Source organism: Falco cherrug, chromosome 10 (genome assembly GCF_023634085.1).
Source record: "Falco cherrug isolate bFalChe1 chromosome 10, bFalChe1.pri, whole genome shotgun sequence".
NCBI classification, from domain to species: domain Eukaryota; kingdom Metazoa; phylum Chordata; class Aves; order Falconiformes; family Falconidae; genus Falco; species Falco cherrug.
This window is the reverse complement of record NC_073706.1, coordinates 26,986,413-27,007,462: the sequence shown is the minus strand read 5'-3', so window position 1 is coordinate 27,007,462 and position 21,050 is coordinate 26,986,413. Positions and strand designations below refer to the sequence as shown.

The window sequence follows — 21,050 nt, the reverse complement described above, 5'->3', positions numbered from 1 at the left end:
TGACAGATAATTTACTGATAGCTGTTACATGTTATGTATAGGTGTTTACTGTGGGTATTTCTTTGCCTATATAACTCAAGCAAAACATTTTTTATTTGACTTAATGACACAGCAGATCTTTAAACCTTAATTTTAGGGGTTGATTATTAAAGTGAATTGATATGGGATGTAGAAAAAATGCATTTGCAAAATAAAAACAAAAGCTTCTTTAATACATTTCTAAGAAGGTTTCTGTGTGGGATTCAAAATCCTATGCTTAAAAAGAAATGATGCATTTTCAATTTGCCATCAACACAAGCTGTTTCATGAGTATCACAGCACAAAGCCTTGTCATACAGTTTAAATAAGCAAGAGATTTAAAGTATTTGCAGTATTGTAGCTTTTATAAGTCAAGGAGAAATGAAAACATAGCAACAGACCTTGGTTGCAAATTATTTTTAAGAACTTCTGGATGCCTTTCTTAATCTAAAGATTAGGGACACGCATGCATCTTGTGTTTTAAGGAAACAGAACATTACTATTTGTGGCTGTATATTAGTCAATGACAACTTCAGCTCCTTGATAAAATGTCACAAGATGAAAAGCCAGAGATGCTCAAACAGATTTTAGACAGTGGATAGATCTTGTTACATACGTATGGCTAGCTACAGACTTTTGATGTTGTTTACAATAGATAAGAAAATTATTATCAACAGCCTTATCACGTCTAAACATTAAACTATATATATGACCATATACGTCTGTGTATTATACACATTTTTGTACGCACACACATTCCCCTTCATATATATTGCTTTAAAACTAATGAAGACAAAGATCTATTTATTCCTTCGGGTTTTATGTTAAAAGCACAAGAGTCACAGTGATGTTTTCAGCAGAATGCACTACACGCAGTTATGGAAAGCCGCTTTTAGAGGCCCATTCTGAGCTGCAAGAGGAATGAATGTTGTGAGAAACGGAGGCTGTGAGGATGGAATAACAGTGATGATTCAGCCGAGTATCTGAACTGACCTAATTGTTTTGGAAGAACACTAAAAACAAATGCTGCATTTTGATATTTTAGAGTATGAAAGTAAGGAAGAAGAAAAAAACCCCTGAAAACAGTCCCTAGATATTAATCGGTATTGTGTTAGGTTTGTTTGTGATTAGATAGATTTACAAAATTTTACCTAGAATGTACATTGCTCATGTTAGAAGTATAAGGGTTTGTCCTTTACCTCCTGCACAGCCCCAAACTACAGCTTCTCTTAGCAACTTGAACATAAATAATAAACCATCATTTTGTAGACCCCGGCCTCCATGACTATAAAGCCAAATGAAGATTACATTCGTTAGAGATGAAATTAACAATGTTATAACTTCTTCCTCTGTGGGCAAACCCAAAGACTGTTCATTTCCCCTCTCTTCATTCCCCTTACCCTCACATAAAGATTCCTCTCTCAAACTGCAAAAAACCTAGGTACATTTAATAGCTTAACAAGTGTGTATTTGAAATGAAGAGTTGCACTTCTAATTTATGTATGCTGAAAATGATAGTGTTCAAGAGATCACCACCCTCTTCCACTATCACACCACCGTCAACTAATTTGGGAATTAGTATCCAAATAGGAGCAATAAATTCCATCTCACACCATTCAATTTAAAATATCATGAGGCTTATTTAATCCTCACACTTATTTAATCCTTGCTTGGTTATAGGTACATCTGTCTGTCAGATATTCAATAACCAATCCCCAAACCTGCAATTAATATCAATATTTTATCTGGTTTGCATATCAAAATAACTTCATGAACTATGTAATCCAAGTGTACTCGGTTCATAATAAAAAATGCTTAATAAACTCTCTTTTTCATACTTCAATAGAATTTAAAAACAGAAGCTATTTTAAAGAGTTCTGTTTTCTATGTTGATATTTATTCTTAAATAAGATAGTTTAAAAATATAGAATGCATTAAAAATATAGAAAGCTTTCAAAAAGTCAGTTATAAAAGAAGGGGAGAAAAGCAAAAAATCATTGTATCCTCAACATCTAAATTAGTGTTACCAATTTGTAGAGAATATAGCATAGATAATAATTTTAAGTAGCATTCCATTTCTGTAAATACTGTAATTTATTCAGTCATTTAGCTATTTTTTTCTTTCCTTTCCCAAGATTGACTAGTATTGTATAAAACAAAATATGATAAAGAGGAATTAACTGACTTGCTCAAATTAGATGACTTGCTGCATAGGGAAGGTACGTGGTATTTAAGCACCTCAGACAACTCCAGATGCAGCGCTGGATTCTCTTCACTCGTAAAGTAGATAATAATCATTTGAGGTACTCGATGTTTAGCTTGGCAAAGCATTGACTTACATGTTTTCGTATAAAAATGGTACAGGAATTTGTAAATTTACAGATTATTATTTGAAAACAAATTTTCTATTAAATATTTTTAGTTATCAACATTCCTACTTTTAAGCCATACATTTTATATCATTTGCTACAATACTATAAACAAGTATTAGTCCATATCAAAGCAGGTAATAAATATTCCACCCTACTCTTGATTGTCTCCTTTCCAGTAACTTCTGTATAGCTTTTTTCCACATAATATTCTCAGAGTAAGGCTCACAATATAAGTAATAGTGTTTTATTTGAAGAAATCACTGACTGAAGCAAGAATATAATGAGTTGAGCCATGTTTAAAGAAGAGAGCTGATTGACAGAGAATCCAACAACTCCTTTTTAAAAAGGAGTCTAGAAAGTTTGTAACCAGCAATTAATGACAGTATTTTCTGTCATTTAAAACAAACACACACACGCAGGTATTTTCATCCAAGCCCTGTGTTAACTCTTGAATCTGTTCCAGATCACAGCATACATTACAGTTCCTAAATTAATTCATATGTTATTTTATGCCAATGTTTGACTGATGAACTTCAAAGAAACGTACAATCTGCAAGCATGGCATTCTTTCCCAATCTAAAGACTAGTCAAGACTAGCATTAACCTTCATACACACACACACACACAGAGCTAAACATAAATAGTGCTGCTTCTGTTTTTGACTGACATAAATACAACACATCAGACTCAGATTCAGACTGGAAAAGCAATCTAAGAAAACAAAGCTAAAAGTTGGAATAAAGGCTGATGAACATCCTCCCTATTCAGTGTCATGGACCAGTTGATTCGTTACATACTAATACATATGTAACAAAATCTGAAAATGCCTATCAATTACACAGTAAATGCAATAAATAGCTTTTTAAATCAGTATCTGTGATCTAGATAACTGAGAGGAGCTGCCCTAGGAAGTGATACAGGCCAAGTAACATTCATATATTTGCATCCATGTTTGGTTTTGGAAATATGTGTGATATTTCTAATTGGGATTTTTCCGAGTTCCACTGGAATTTAGGTGGAAATAAGCATTTGATATAATCCCAGTAACAGTTCTGAACTGAGACTCCTAAAGAAACAAACAAAACCCTAAAAAGCTAATGCCAGAACGATGAACTTGTGGCAATGTGGGTTTTTCCTTAGTTTTTGTGTAAGTGGAAGATTTATCTGAATAATTAAGCATCTGCAAGTCAAATGAGTTAGTAGGACTCTTCAGCTTCAGCTGTTATATCATGCTGTTCCTTTGAACGATATTTGCAATGCAACAAGAGAGAAAACAGGGGAAGATCCTGTGGTTCCTGACAAATGCTGCTAATGAGGGTTCAGGCACTTCTTTAGCATTTGCAGCACCTCCATAATAGGCAGCTGAATGTCAGTGGCTACGCAGCCACTGCATTTTAATCACAAGTTAAGCCGCTGCAGATGAAAGCATTTAGACCCTTAAATACTCTGACTCTTAAATAACAGACTTGGCTAAAGTCAACAGGAGTTTAGGCAACAACTCCCAGAGAAGGAGGAGCCTAAGCATCTGCTCGACATGCCATCAAACAATTGGTGTTAGCTCTTCTACAGTTTGTCTTACTTAACATTCTCCTTGGGTTGCTGTAAGAGTTCCTGAGTGCCTTAGAGTCGCTTCTCAAATGCATTTGTTGTGGCCTGTTTGGATCTAGCGCTGCCATTCCACGCCAGAGTAGCTGCAAGTAATAAGACTGATTTCTCCAACTCATGTCTGGCATCAGGAGTGCTGAAATTCTACCGGGTGGAGTTCGTCCCTCAGTATTAGCAGCACAAGAAGAATCAGTGGGCCTGAAACGCTCGTGTTTTAAAAACACTACAGTGGTAGACTGAAAGAAAATAATTTGAAAGTAATTTCATCACATCTTTCCAATGGATGAATCTGCTACAGGATAGTAATACTTTTGTGACAGCTGAACAGCATGATAAAATCTAACTGCAGGAAATGAAAAGGCAAGATATTTTAAAAGACTTTAAAATTAGCAAATAATGTCTAGCAATCCAATCATACTGTCTTGAACAGATGCCATTTCCTAGTGACTTTTATGTCTGTGTACTGAAGAGCTAAAATTATTGCATACTGTCCAAATGAAATGAAGCTACCAGAAGCAGAGGCAACGACCTCCCTCCTCTAGCACCGGTTTACTGCAATCCAGGCAGTTATCAGAGACAGAGAAAATCTTTATAAGCTTTGATGGGTCTGTCAGCTATTACAGACATTTAAAAAGGGTAAGAACTTTTGTTGGCTCCATTTCTGCAACGTTTAGCATCAAAATTCAAAAGAAAAAGAACAGTCTGAGTTAAACTTAATTGTTTTTCTTGAATGGGTCTGCTTCAAAAAGGATTCTACCTTGTTTGAAGATTTTTTTTATTCGTCTTAAAGAGTATTCGATTTTACTGAAAGATTGTATTTCATCCTGTTTTATATTAGAAATGGAGTTCTGTGATAACTGCAAGAAAATAAGCAGCAAGGCAAATTGAGGTAAATGAAAGGGAAACAAACTGTTGAACTAACTGTTAAATCCTAAAATCACTGTTTGGTTATGCAAATTGTTTCACATCAATAACTAATTATTCAGCGGGAAAAATTTCAAAGACTCCCATACAAGTTAGAGGTGTGAAACCTCTGGAATTCATTAAGCAAGATGAGAGCTCACAACCTGGATTTTAAAAATTAAGCTGCCTTATTTATTATCAAATAGTAACTGCTGTTAAAAGCAAAGAAATAAATTTTTATTTTTAAATATCACCTCTACTTGTTTATTACCAGAGCAATCAGCAGTCCTCAGCTGACAAGCAATGAGGGAAGACAGGATATTATCAGTAACTTCTGCCTCCACTGACCTCTGGGAGTGCTGAGGAGGGCACCAGTGTCCCTGCCATTGACAGAATATCGCTTATTAAAATTATTTGTCTTTTAGAATGGAAATGTTGGACTGGAGGCCACTTTAACTGGCAGGAAATTCCACACTTCTGAGCAGGCAGGAAATGGGTCCGCAGACAGAGCACAGGCCAGGTGTCAGCACAGGGAGGGAGAGAGAAGTCCTTTTGATGCTCCATTTGCACGGTACACCTATGTGCAGCATGCCACCAATCAACGTGAGGTTAGTTTGTAAGAAAATGATGTCCCAACAGGAGTCTGTTCAGTGCTGAACAATTGCCAAAAGCATTTTCTGATTCTAAGTAGATGAAGACATGTCCTGTAATGCAACACACACCCTTGCATACTGAGACAGAATTTTTGAAACTGCAGCAGTGCACACACCTGCCCTCTTCCTGGTGGCACGACCAGTCACGTCAAGTCACAAAGGCTGTTTTTGCAAGGGGAATACCCACTCACCATGGAACAAAACTACAGTGGTTTAACAGTTTGTAGATCATGAGTGCAAAAATTCTCGCTCTGATTTTCACAATCTTTTAACAGCAGAAAGGACCTTCATTTCTCTGTGACAATAAGGCACCTGGCCTAGCGCTGCACATCACCAATACTGCTGGATGAAAGATGTACCAGAAATACAAACTAGCAATGGTAACCAGAACGTTTCCCTAAGATTTACAGCTCTACCATCAGAGTGAGTTTCCAGTAATATTACAGCATTTTCTGGTCTTGTTATGAAACCTGGTAAAAAGCCATTTGACAAAACCCTGTTAACCAAGCCACTATCTTGCTGAAGTTTTGACCTAAGGCTAAATAAAATTTCAAAACACTATTTTGCCTGGTGTTCTAATCCAGGGAGATTACCACAGTCATAAAATGGGCATTTTGCACAAAATATGTCCAATATCTGCCAGCTCCCACAATCTTCCAAATAGAAGAACCACACTTCGAGTAACTCTGGCGTAAGCACTGTGCTCTAATGAGTAAGAGCTTATCCACAGCACAATGATGTTTTTCAGAGTACTCAGATAAGCACAAATTTTCTGGTTCATTTTTATTGGCTGACTGCATGAACTATTAAAGTGTGTTGAAACTTTCAGGTTTGGGCCCATGAAATAATACACCATTTCATATTTAATTGTCAGAGTTTAATCTTGTAAAAGGGTGATTAACTTCAATGGCTTTAGACTCATAGAAGGTACTTCGTTCTGTTCAGGATTAGCCCAAATTATATGTATTTTCCAGTACTTATGGGGACCATTAGAACCAACAAAACAATAGTTTTCATGACTGAAATGGAAATGAAGCTTTTACTAAAAATTATTATTTTTTTTTTTTACCTCCATAGCTGAATGATTCTTTTCTTTTTGGTATCTCAGAATGAATATTCAAAATATGTAGTAATTTTTTTAAAAATTTAGTAATTTTTTTAAAGCTAAAACATGATTGCTTAACAGTTGCACAATAAATTAAAACTTTTGCAATGTAACTTCAGTTAGAGACTACAGTAACTACTGAAACCAAATACTAGCTTACTGATGGGAATGTACAGTGACTGTCTTGTTTATATAAACCTACAGAATAAAACTTAAGAGGGAAGAAATTCAAATCTGGGGTCTTCCCCACTTTCTTCAAAAGAATAAAGAGACATAGAAACACAATTTATTTACTGCTATGTCAGAAAAAAGTTGGTTTTCTTTTTCTAGCTTTCCTTTTAAAAAGAAGTGGCCTCTAAGTATCTGTCTTATAAGTCACTAGTGAGATATAAAAGAAAATTAAATGGTTTTTTTATATATTTTTTTTCAGTTGTTGTCAGGAAAAAAGTCACCTTTTAAACGTGTCTTTTCAAAATGACTGTTGTATTTTGGCCTACATTGGTATCATGCTCACAGCAATTAATCATATGGCTGCAAAGAGCAAACTGGCACAGCATTCACAATCAGCTTTTTTTCTTATTAAAGAAGCATATCTTTATTATCATCAAGTACTAAAAAAGAATGAAATTGGGATTAACAGGGTTTGTTTGGTTTTTAGAGAAAGCAACACAAACTGTGAATCATCCTAATTACAGTTTACAACAGAAGTTTATTAAAAGATGGAAGCCATCCTAGAAGATTTGTCCTGAACTCTGTTGTACGAGTTATTTACTGTTAGATAAAGCCCCCCTTTATGACATAAATCAACAAAACCTTCTTGCTGCCAGAAATACTTTATGAAATTTAGCACAGTAAACAGGCATTTCAAACCTCCTAATTACCAAAATGCTAGAGAGTTTAAATTATTATCTAAGGTATACCTTCCAAAAGGAAAGGACAGAAAATCTACGACTTAATATTTTCAAAAGGCATAAAAAGTACCATAATTCACAGTAGAGGTGTAGGCACAGAACAACAGAGTCTAAGCAGCCAACAAAAGTTTAAATATGAATTTACAAACAAGCAGCTTGGTCTGTCCAGAATTAGATTAAATACCACATTAAAAACACGCAGTCAGGCTGTAACTGTTGTAACTGAAGTGGAAAGCATGCTGGGACAGTGGTTTACTGTTTCACTGTTAGACCGCATCCAAAACCTACTGAAAATTTCTATAGGCTTTGCACAGAAACCTAAAAAGCTATTAGACTATTTGTTAAAATAGTGACTGTGCTGCCCATATTACGCTTTACAGCCACAGTAATATTTCCCAAGCATTCCTGTCTTTTCCAAGAGACATGCTGTTGCTTCTGAAAACTGGATGGGAACTCATATCCTGGGGACTGAGGAGGAAGGAGATCTGTGGGAACGCTGATGCCAGTCACTGAAGGTTTGGTTAAGCAAAGGTTGGCCAGCTCCTCCTAGTTCCCACGAGCAACATTAGCAGAAATATCAATAGTAATATGTGGCAAAACAATCTAAGATCCTGTATATGTTTTAATCTCCCCCTGCAACAAAGGCCAAGCCATCGTGTTTTCACTGATTTCTTAGCTACTTTAAATAAGCACAAACTACTTCAGAGCAATCACAGCTTTCAAGTGCCAAGTAGCCTTATTCTCAAACATTGTTAGGAGTATCACGGTCTCTGAAACGCAAGTGTTCAGAGTTGTGTACTTCTATAAGTACACAGTAACAGATAATTCAAAAAGCAAAATTTTGAGCCTGTTTCCACAAACACAATAATAATTTCCCTAGCACTGTAACAAAAACTAATCAATATACTGCAGATTCCTCTTTGTAATTCAGTCTTCAGCTTCAGTCAGAAAAATCTAATGACCCTATTTTTCTACAGAAGAACATAGTGCTGCATTACAAAACAGGTAATAAAATGGTAACTATTTAACTGAAATTACATTTCTCAGAAAAAAAAAAAAAATCAGGATCAATCCAACAATGAAATTAATTTTTAATCCCCCCCTTTGGTTTTTTGGTTTGGTTTTTTTTTTTTACACGTGAATGTGTTTGGATAGAGTCATAACAATTACATATTTCACTCTGTAGAAACTATCAGATATTTCTGGTTTCACCTTTAATTAATACACCTAACTTAAATTACCATGTGTCAAAAAATTTACAAGCGTTTTACTGGAAAGCAGAACTTGCTCTTCTGAAAGGTCTAGATAGTCAGCTCTAATCTGAGGCCACTGAAAACAACAGAAAAAAGTCATCCCACTTACTGACATTTCAGAGAGCATGAAACCAAACCTGTAAGAACGTCATCTACATGTCCACAGGGAACAAGCAGACTACAAACTGAATTTCTTGGAGACAGCAGCAAGGCAAAGAATATTACTTATCTTGGTTTTAAAAAAACAGTGACAAAATGACTTAGTATTTATCCTAAAATAATTAGGTAAACCAAAATGAGTTCTCTTAAGGTGCAAGACATTTAAATTGAAGAAGAATGACTACGTCTTTATTTTAATCTTGTTTCATCTGCCTAGACAAAAATATTGACAATTTATGACATCATGACATCAATATGACATTTAACATTACACTTCATTCTTTTTGATTCATGTCTTAACCATCTTGTTTGTTTGTTCGTTTAAATGGAGCAGTCATAATAGGGATGCAGAAACCCCCTTTCAAATTCTGTATTTGTTTCTGACCAAGCAGTTTATCAAGTAACAGGTTCTGCAGAAATCAGACTTTCCTAAAACAAAGTGGGAGTGTGAATATATTCAGATATGTGAGGTCAGTGAGCATTCTTTTGCTCACATAATTCCTTTTCCATTCTTTGTTCGTTCATTTATAAACCCTGATGTACAACGCATGAATTATCCTATTGTACACATCAGCCACTTGACAGATTGTTTTAGTAAAACACTTATGTGCTGTGGCTTTCTTTCCAGGCTGCCAGGAAAAGTTTAACAAAAAGGCTGATTAGTTCCTTTAAGTTCTTCCAGATAAACAAACTACATAGCACGTTTACAGTACCCAGGACCATCCACGCAAAAATATCACGGAGGCTCTTTACAGTAACAACACAAATCAGAGCATTCGAAGGTGCTCAGTCAAGAAGAAAAGCTGATGATGATTCAGCAGTCTGTCAAATGGGCAGCAGAAATGTTCATGCTTGAGAATCTTTAGTTAATACATAATTGTTAGGGCACTTCTAAAAAAGCTCTGTTTAAGGAAAGCCTCCTTTTCTTTGTTTCATACAAGCATGGTAGATTTGTAGTAATAATTCCTAAAAATCATTAGATAGATTTTTTTTTTGTAATAAAACTTTAGATAACGTCAATGACACAGATGCTGGTTACACAAATGTGTGCCTAGGTATTCACCTAAGAAACTGCCTACAAAACACAGTGGACGCCCCAGATTTCAGAATCCAAGTCTGGCCCTGTGAGAAGTGCGTTACCCACGGTGAGCACACTGCTGGCGAGGGCCACGGCCCCAGCCCCATACTGCCCACAGAGGTCTGGGTCCACGCACCAGCTATTAAGCACAGGAATTACCTTTCCTGTGTTTTCAAAAACCTCAAAAGCAGCTAGGGAGAGTGATTTTAATCAACTGCATCCTCCCACCACCCCACATGAGAAGGCTGGGAGGACAACAGGTAGGGGAAATAAAGGTAGAGTAAGAAATGGAAAAGGCACAGATCTATCTACCTGAGGCAGATTGAGAAGCGTGGGGAAGGAAACAATGCTACCAAATTTCAAGGCAGGCAGGGATATTGCAAGGGAGAAAGTGCAATTAAAAAGTGCCTGAATGAAACGTTGGCAAATTAGCTCCTGGCATTACTAGCTCTGCTGCCTTGGTTGTAGAACTTTACCTCAGTATCTCTCAAAAACATTAGTGCATCTTAAAAACATCAAATAAATCAAATAAACTTGATAAATATGTTATAGTGTTTGCTGATATGCTGCATTGTCCCAGGTAATACACAGTTATAACACTAGCTCATTGCTTGGATTAGACGGAGGCGGAGTATCAGGGGAGTTATTGCAGGCGTGACACAATCAGACAGGCCTGATGCTGAAATTAACTGCGGCATTCATTGGTATCTTGTGTGATTTCAGCAGCCCCTGAAATTGTAGCCAGTTAGCTATTTTATGTACTTCAAAAGTCACAATCACTTCTGATCTGAACCCAGCATATCAATACATGTCCTTTTGAAAATACGTGGCACACAATGACAAAGAACCCAGGCTTTGGAAAGCAGAAAGACTCATGATTTTCATTTGTTTCCATATTGCCATCAAATTCACAGCCTCTTCCACCAAGGCTTGGTACGAACTTTCACAACTGCAGCTCTGCTTGTGCTTCATCCCATACTCTCCCCATACCCCTGCTGCTTCTGGAGCAGATCTAATCTTTGTATAGTCACAATTCAGATGCACAAAGCCCTTATTTGTAAACTATTTATGAAGACACTGAAAAAAAATTATCTCTTTTAATGCAAAGATACCAATGAAGCTCATCTTCTTTACTTCATGTGGACCTACCATGAGAAAATCTTGACTTCCCAAGTAATGAAAATGATAAATTACATGTGTTATATGGAATACTCTGCTATAATTTTAATCCACCTGGGTTTATGTAGTATTGCTAGGATAAAATCCAGCCACTTCTCTGTAAAGACGCAAAGCCAAGTTAACTAGGATGAAGGCCTAGTTTCTACTTCCGGGTACTCCAAAGTTTATTATCGGATAAAGAGAGTAACGTACCCATCATCACATCACCCCTCACATTCAAATTGGTTTTCCCTTTCATATTTCTTACGTATCACTTTCATATATTAAATTATAATTTGTTGCGACGGAGGGAAGTCTGCTGATCACTCATATTGAGTGACTGTGCCTTCCCTCCGTTTCAACAAAAAGTTGTTCTTATTTTATTTTTCTTGGGTTTGGGAGTCCCTTGTCAAACACACCAGCTGTTCTTGTACTGTGATTATATACACTTAAACATCACAAAATAGCAAATTAATTTTAGTATGTAAAGCCTTTTGCTATACAAGTTTCCTTGCTGGCAAAGCAGTCTGAGGCTGTTCTACATTGTCTATATAAATATAATTGAATCTTTTTTGTATCTCTGTCTATAACTGTGTGTATAATCTGACTTAGATAAGACACCTCAAAATACTGTTTCTTTAACACACAGCAGCTACCAAAACTGAAAATTATTATTCAATAATATGATCTTAAATACTTCTTTTAGTTTTCCTGACTACTTCTTCAGAAATATCAAATACACGAAAGATCCACACACACAAATGTACCAAAAATTATTATAGGTACATAGGGTTTCGTACATGTGTTCAAAATTAAGGAATAAATTATCTTATCTGAAAAACAGATTATTAAGGAAAGCATGGTTGTGATACATAAATAATGATTAATAAGGAAAGACAACAGTTTATATGTAAGTATAACATGCAAAGCAAGATCGGATTCATCAAGAGGCAATGCACGCTAGATTTTCTGCAAAATGCATCTTAATGATATATATTCATTACTTCTATATACATTTTTGTTCATTACTGAAGTGTAAAGTACTATTTTCCATTTTTACAATATTTAATATGATTGTTTGGTTAAAATTTGTACCTTATAAAAAGAATGGGCATTGAATGACTAAAATACATATACCTCTATAAAATTCTAGCTGTTTTGAAATCTTTAATTCTCAGTACATTTGGCAGAAGCAGAAAGTGTCCCAGGAACATATTAAAAATATTGCATATCAATAAAACATCAATTCACACCTCTCACAGCACACTAAAGGTTGGAATAGCAAAGCAGACACATGAAATGCACAAACAAGCCCTTTGGCTCCCATTTTGCTCTCCCTTTCAGCATGTCCCTGCTGCAAGAGTCCCTGATTATCCTGCCTCCAACTAGGCATCCTGCTCACTTGTATCACTTTGTTAATTTGGGGGGAAAGCCAGGAAAGCTTAGGCAGCCAGAAGCTTCAGTAAACCAGATCTAACTTTTCTGCCTTTAACTGTTCTTACTGAATGCTGTTCCCCTTCTGCTCCTGTCACGCCTGCACAAGTTGATAAGCTGTTAGGGGCAATTTCTGCCTTCTCTCCCATGTGGAACAATCCTAACTATATATCATATATGTACTTACCCACACACATGTCTACATAAAACCACGTATAAATATTATATATAATAATATTTACATTCTTTCAGTTTTATAACTGAGCTCAGTTTCCAGCCAAGTCCTTAAATTTCATGGAGGTAGTCCTCCTAATAATAATCACCATCACTGTGTACTGGTATATTTTATTTGGTTGCTTGTTACTTGATGTAACAAAATGAAAATAATCTATAAACTGTTTGAAAGATCGATTTCTGTTTGGCTGAATCAATCCCCTCTAAGAGGATATACTGTAAAGGCTATTTTACCCTTAAACCATAATCCTAATTCATCAAATTGTATTAGTCCAGTTGTATAAAGCAACAAAAATCACCTCACTCTCCTGTAAGAGCATTTCTGACCTGAATGAATCTTCAGAAAACTGCAATTAAGGTGCTTACCAGAAAAAAACCCAAAATAAACTACAATATACTATAAACTAAAAATCACCATTTCAAAAAGAAATAATGCATACCGCTTGCCGTCTTCAAGGTATTCCTTGAACAAACTCTAAACATCTTCATGATTAAACCAGAAAGATGAATTTTACTTTTCTACCTCCAATTTATGTGTTGCATGACTCATAGATTTTCTAAATTCAGAATACTGCAACTTACTTGTCCTTTCACAGATAAAAACTTTTGCCACAGCAAGAATGAGTCTAAAAAGACAGACAGACCTCCTAATCTGCTGAACTGAAACTTAGCCAGCATAATGACATTCACAGACATTGTCAATGACAAATCATTCACAGGCCAAGGTAGTATTCATTTTTTAAAGTATGCACTAAATTACACCTACTTGCTGTCGAATTTCTTCTTCCATCTTTACTGGGGACCCCAACTCTGCGACTTGTTTGACACCTTCACTAGCATATCCTCCATACTCCCAAAGGATGTAGTTCTTTGAGTGAGAACTACCAATGATCGCAGACCAGTGGTTCGTGCGTCCTTTCGGGGGAGGGGAAAAAATAAAAAAAAAAAAATCAACCATCAAGACAGTCTTAAAGCAAAATTCCTGTTTTTTTATTGAAGTGAGAGGTTTGAAGCACCCAGTTCTTCATCAGTACCAAGCTTTTGCATGTGTTGCACACTGTCAGTTCTCACTACATCAATACACTGTATCTTTAGGGTAATAAACCAGCCAGTGAACTATGGAAATATAGCATAAAGTGTCAGTAATTATTGGATATAACAACACAGGCAGAAATGGTGGAAAAGACTGTACTCCACCTAATCAAGCAGCCCCTCCAAACAGATAGACTTAGTACACTTTTCTTCACCAAAGACTTCACTTCTTCAGCAAGTTCAAGAATTCCTTAATTTTAGGCTTCTATGTAAGATATTTTTGAGGCTGAAAACTGCAAGGGGAGACTTCAGCAGTCACTCAAAGATTTAACAGCAAGTTGTTTTCTTACTGAGAGACACTGGCTTCTAACAGACCACTAGGATTTTTTGTTTTTTGTCACCACTAGTTTGAGTGGTGACAACAAATTACCAGCAAAAGGTAGATAGAAGCGTGATTACACTATCATCAAATGTTACAGATTTTCATTTATAGCTTTGTTCAAAAACATAATCAGACACAGGGCTATAAAGGACAGAAACCTCCTCCAGCAGCTTCCCGCTGAAACAGTGCTGAAGCATTTGCTTTCTGTGGGCAAATGGCATCCAGCACTTCCTCCAGGACATTTTTGAAATACAGTAAAGAACTGCTCTTATTCACACTGATATAGCTGCTTTTTCTGCTTCTGCATACTTAAATTACAAACATACATTGTCTCCTTCCCCCATCCTCACCCCAAAAATTAGTAGAGGTACCCTTTAATTTAGGGAGTGAAGAAGTGAATTTTGGCACTTCTATATTCACTGAATTTACTTGCTCAAATTTCTTACAGGGTACAAGTTGTAGAGCTAGGCACAAAATTTCCTGTTCTGGTTTCTCGTCTTGTTGAATAGACAAAGAAAAATATGCAAAAGTTTAAAGAAAAAACGTTAGAGAAGTCTGATGGAATTGAAAAGAGAATCAAGCAGAAATAAGTAGTCACAGAAGTCCCACAGTACTGGAAATAAAAATGAATTCATTTAAGTATCAAATGACACTCAGCAAAGATACGGGCTTAAAGAAAAAGGACGAGAAAATTAACTGTTTACATAAGCAGAAGTCTGGCAACAGTGCAAAGACTATAGGAGATGAAGGAGACAATATTTAACTTTGTCTTTGCAATGCAAAAGTTAGAGAGTAGCATTAAAAACACCTGAAAACGAATAAATGAATGAAAAATGAATAATGAAGTAAATAAAAGGAATGCAAATTTAAGAAGTGAAAGGCTGGACAATGGAATTGAAAGAGACAGTGCAGAGACTGAATAGATAAAGTCAGATGCAGAAACCTAAGCACAGAAGAATAGAAAATAGATTAGAAATAAAAAATGAACACAATGGTGGGGGAAAAAAGCTAGAAAAATGTAGTGAGCAGAATAAATAGATGAGGGAAGTGACCTAGCAACACAGCAAACAGAGCCTCCATAGTTTCCTTAGTGCTACACTTGGACCAAAATACACTTACTGGGATCTGAATTGTAGTAGGCTTTATGTTTTCAGAATCTATTAAAACTAATGAGTAATTGAGCCCCAAATGGAGAAAAAAACCAAAACTAAACCTCCCCTCCCCACTAGGTAATATCTGAACAGACTACAGGGTCAGTAAATGGCTTCTTGATCTAAGATCTAGTAATTGTTCCTTAAATATACACTGGCACCTTGTGAAACCACAGAGAGATGCTGTCATCCAGCTGCAGTGATGAGACCACCAGTTTTGCCCATTCTTTTTCCCTAGTACATGGGTCTCACTATCTCAAGTCATAGGCAGCAGCTTTCCCTAAAAACACAGTGACACTTAAAGTTACTGAAAGAGAACATTCCACAAAGTCCCTACAAAAGAAAAAGGTATCACTACAGACAAGAACCACACTGTCTTTGGCAAAATGATAATGAATTGCTCCCTGTGCTGCAGAGCTTTTCTCCCTCCCTGTCCTGAACAGCACAAGAACATCTGATGCCTTTCCAACCAGACCCCAGTCCCTTCCACCCAACAGCTCTCCCTGAAGATACTGGCTCTGTGGAGAAAACATCTGGCCGACCTACTTGCCCAAAGGAGATGTTCAAAGTACACCACATCTACTCCAAACTTTTTATAAAAACTGTGCAGCGCTTGCATGTTTCACTCCTCACCTTGAACCTCCCATTTCTTATGAGAATGAAGAGACAACTCAATAATTCTTAAGCCTTTTCCTCTAAACCTCAAAGAAACTTCCCTGCGTGAAATAATCTGAGCAGTACAAGGCCAGGGCTATTTTGCATCACCAGTCCAATGTCACTATCCATTTCTTAAGACAGCAAACTGACTACTGACAGCTTTCCAGTGGTGTTATTTCTATTCCTTTTTGTACGAGTAGTTTCTCATATGTATGTTTTTGCATAAAGACCAAGGTGTCATCAGAACATGAGAATGTATCTTCTGACACGTTTCACAGATGTGCCATATCAAATCATGATGGAGGACATGCATATTTCTGTTATCATATAAAGGTGATACCCAGAGAGAAAAAATGCTTTTAAGCCACATGGCACAGGTCAATACAAATCTTTCTGACTGGCAAAATGTGATAGGAAATTTAATAGTTCCCCTTGAGCCAGATTTAATAACAAATTAAATACTCAGCTTCCAGTAATCCTATAATCAGGAGTTGTGATAACTTGCAAAAATTACCTGAAAAACATACTTATTTTAAACCTAGCTTGCAAGTCAGTTTATTTATTTTTTTTTTAAGTCAGTCTGAGATCCACGAAAGCAAAATTGTTTTAATAATTAGTTTTTGAACCCTTTCTACAGCTGTGGTACACCTGTCTCCATTCACTCTATGGCTGGCACACTCGGAACAAGATTGTGCTCCGGGGTTTTGCTGTAAAGCAATGCTTTACAGAGAGCAGGCACATGTGGTAACTCCTAAACAGACAATACACGTAAATTTAACAGAACAGAGGTATTTTAATTGCATTGGTATAGTAAATATAAAATTATTCCTAATTCACAGAATCTGTGAAAAGCTCAAAATAGTTTCCCAGAATTAAAAGTTTTGCACTATACCTTCCAGAAGCATTTGTATGTAATAGCAAAAGAAAACACTTTGGCAAAAGCAGTTTTTGGGTAAAAGCTAAGCAACAGAGTACATATAATTTAAGATTTTTTAAAGCATATCAAAAAATAAGTGGAAAAAAAAGATGCAAAATGTAAGTTCTATGATCTTTCTACTTCAGCCATGCTAATGGTGTAAGAACACAGAAGAATTTTTTATGTGATGGTTTGGCAAATAATTAGTGATTTACCACAGTCCCTCATGAACAACATTTTATTTTAACATAATTACTGCACAAGTGCAACATTTTAAAGAGTAATGTTAACGACTAGTTTTCATTTTTAACATCACTATACCTGGATGAGATCTTTTTCTCAACTTTCAGAAATTTCAGTGTAAAATCTTATCAGCTGTTATTACTGGGCATAGTCTTGCTAGTAGTAATTATGTGGTTATCTTTTCACTTTTCAAGTTTTTTTAATTAAAAAATCAATATAATTCACCACTTTGTAACTGGGGAGAGGTAGCAGTCTACAGAGTCTACTATCATGGCGAACTACAGCAACTACAGAACATGCACACATACTCTTCATGTTCACTGACATGGATTTGAAAGAAAAGGACATTTATCCCCAATACTACATCATTAAGTCACAGTAATTTCATAGTTTTCAATCATTTTGTCATGCCCTATTTCTAACCATCAGCTGAATCCATACAAATAATGCATACAAAGTGTCACCCTCAGCAGATATATAAATCATCCAATCGCCTAAAAGAGCCTTCCTGCAATTGGATTTGTTTATTTTATCTCCCATGTATTATGCTGCATTCAACTTAAAATGTATAAGAGACTCAACATAGCAATATTTCTTATGCTCTTAAAACTATGAGCTGATTGACATACAAACTACATTTGCGTTAGATGATATGCTGACACTCTGACAACAGCAATAATAAAAAACCCCAACATATAAAGTCTATATAATAAACATCAGCCACATAACGAAGTTTAAAGACCAGTAAATGTGACTCACATTATGAAATCACTTCCTGGACTTTATTGCCACAGACTGTGGAGTAAAGAAGGAAAGAACAAATGCATAACACGCGTTTTTATAACTAGGTTTTTACAGTTACTTGGGTTATTGCAACAAGAATACTGATCTTGTAGTTCAGAAACTTTAAAAAAACCAGACAGGCAAAGCTCAGAATATGTATTTTATCAGTGTATTCAACAAACAAAGACGACAGAATATTCTAAGGTCTATGTACCTAATGAATGTTCTCAGGCAGCAAGATTCAAGGCTTTGCAACTGACTGGAGTCTTTCAAAAGACTTTGAAGGAAAACATACTGGCTAGATTGTATTTGTTGTAAAACCAAAATCTAAGTGTGTTGCCCATCCTTTGTGGTCTTTTTCTTAAAGTTTCGTTTCCTAGCTGTAAATTATAAACCAGTCTTTCAACAACAACAAAAAAGCAACCTTTCTCACCACAAAGAAATTGAAAATGTGATCTCATACACATCTCAGTTCAAAATGTCAGGCAAATCAACAGAATTTCTTTGTAATGCATAACATTCACAGAAAGATCCATGGATTTTCAATGCTGAACATTACCAGTATTCCATATATGTCATAATTCACACTGCTGAGCTTTAAGTAATGTTGTGTCATAAAACAAGCTCCAGCCCTCTACTCAGTCCCTATATGGTACAACAATAGTAAAAGAGTGATACTCACGTGGAAAATCTTTGGGATGTGTTTTTTCTGACCAGTTTCCATAAAAAGTGAGCCTGTACTTGGCAGTTCCACAGGCACAACAATCTAAAATTGGTTTGTCAGTCACACCTTCTGAGGCTGAGTCTGAAAAAGCAGCAAAGTACCCATTGAAAACAGTTTCTCAATTTACTGAAAATCAACAGGTGACAGCAAAGTTGCCATAATATTCCAGTAAATAAATTTAAGTTAAACTTTCTTGTTTTGTTTAATTTTAAGTTAGACTACACTAGATTAAACTAAAGCCCTGAAATACCTGGACCATACTTGTAAGTCAATGTAATGATTTAAAACTACATTTTAAAATAAGAAGGCACTATTTCAGTCATCTTCAGATTCAAAATGGGTTTCTTTCTGGTTATCTGTTATGGATGAAACCTCAGTTGATCTCAAAACACAATAGGCTTGAGATTTCTGGACATCCAAAGCATACAAATTCTCTGGTGGGGCACGTAACCACCTGCAATGCTTCAGTTTAGGAAGGGATGAAATAGTCCGGGATTCAACAGACCAAATGCCCTGGAGACAAATGGGTTTCACACAAAGACCAGGTAAAATTTGCAAGTATCGCTTGTAAGGAAAGGCCAGGAAGATTGTATGAGGAACAGTATATATGGTAAGAAACAACATAATTGAATGGAAGACACCAAATTTGAACCTGGATGAAACTGTTCCAAAGCCTCAAAATTTTAGTTTGATGTAATGATTTAAATGTTTAGAACATGACAAGGAGATCAGAAAGACGTTTTACTTTACCTTACCTTGTTCACAGATTTTTTTGGTGAGAGAACCCTCATCTTGAAAATAAATTATGCGCTTCTGCACAATACTGGCTCTATAGAGAGAAGAAAAAAAAAGTTAAATATAATTATTCTTTAAAAGAAGAAGAAAATATTTGATAAAGTAGCAAAAGGACAGAACTGGACTGCTAAGACTGCATATTTCCCTCTTCTGACAATATGTATACACAAACTAGGACTACAGACAGGGTATTTTTATTTCAACTTGCATTTGAATTTAATCATGTTTTACAGAAACTGGGAAAATTATTAATTTTACAGAAGTGATCATAGTTATATAGTAAGGATCTGTGCACTTGAAATGCATGACAGTCAACTGAATATTCAAATCAAATCTTATACTCAAATACTGAAATTTTATCCAGTTTCAGAAAACCAGCACAGCTAAAGCAAGCAAAGGTTTGTAGGAAACTACCTAGCATTCTGAAGAGGTAAATACTTCCAATATACAACAGCAATCCAGCGAAAATATCAGGTAAAGCAGAAGTTAGAAAAAGAACTAGCATAAGCTAAAGTCTTCAAAAGAAATTTAAAGGTTCCTAAAGACAAGCCACTCCTAAATTAATTAAATCTAGAATATTTTATTAAGGCTTATCGTTCAAACAAAATGTAAGTTTATAAGCCTCAGTTTGGGCAGAGGCAGGGAGGTCAAATCTGAAACAATCTGGGAAAAAACAATTACTGTGCAATTTCATTTTTTACAGCTGGAATTGTACACCTGAAATTTGGCTGATTTTTAGCCTCCCACTTGAGAAATCATAAATTGAATTTTGCATCAAAAATCTTCAAGTTAGCAAAACACCAAGCCCAACTTCTTCTTGCAGATTACTATCATAACCACCATGTAGTAAATGTAAAAAAAAAAAACCAAAAACAAAAACAACTACTATGGAAAATATGTTCAAGTGGCTCAGGTGACCCCTTCCAATCCTAAATAAATTTAACTAGCTGCTTTGACTGTTTTTTAACTATTAAAATTTAATCACATGTAAACATTAATCTTCTTTAAGAAAACAGATTTTTGTTAAATCCAAAGACATTCTTTGAACAGAGTTTTCTGAGGAGAACATGCTTTGGGAGTTGGCATTTTTCTTTGTTTACTAGTAAGAGAGCACATTATTCTAGCAACATTTTGTACCACTACTTGTATTTAAAACTCTAAATAACAAGGACCAGATTCTTGTCTTAACTTTACAGTCAAATAACTTGATGTCTCTAGAATTACTCCTCACTCATCCCAGTTGAAGTGAGAAGAAAAATGACTGTATGCTTAGAAGTGGTGTTGTAGTCATGTAAACCTTTCCTTGACAATGTCCCATACCATAAAATTATCAAAAGTTATCAAAAGTAAGATAGAATTTTACTGCACTTTCTTTGCCAAGACAGAAGGTCAGAGTAGGAGAGGAGGGAATCCTTCGTTTCACATTATAAAGCACCCAGGAGAATAACTGGGTTTTGTAAACCTCTTAAAGCCAGATCAAACTC

At 35.7% G+C, this 21,050-nt stretch overlaps 1 protein-coding gene across 1 annotated transcript in view; it reads right to left on the bottom strand.

The window, feature by feature from the left end:
• Window positions 1–21,050, bottom strand: part of SPON1 (spondin 1) — a 200,011-nt gene that overhangs the window by 117,194 nt on the left and 61,767 nt on the right. Inside the window, exons 4-6 of the mRNA XM_005442716.4 lie at window positions 19,527–19,600; window positions 18,730–18,852; window positions 13,650–13,798 (exon numbers count right to left, since the gene is read on the bottom strand). Coding sequence (XP_005442773.1) covers window positions 13,650–13,798; window positions 18,730–18,852; window positions 19,527–19,600 — 346 coding nt within the window. The remainder of the gene's footprint in view (window positions 1–13,649; window positions 13,799–18,729; window positions 18,853–19,526; window positions 19,601–21,050) is intronic.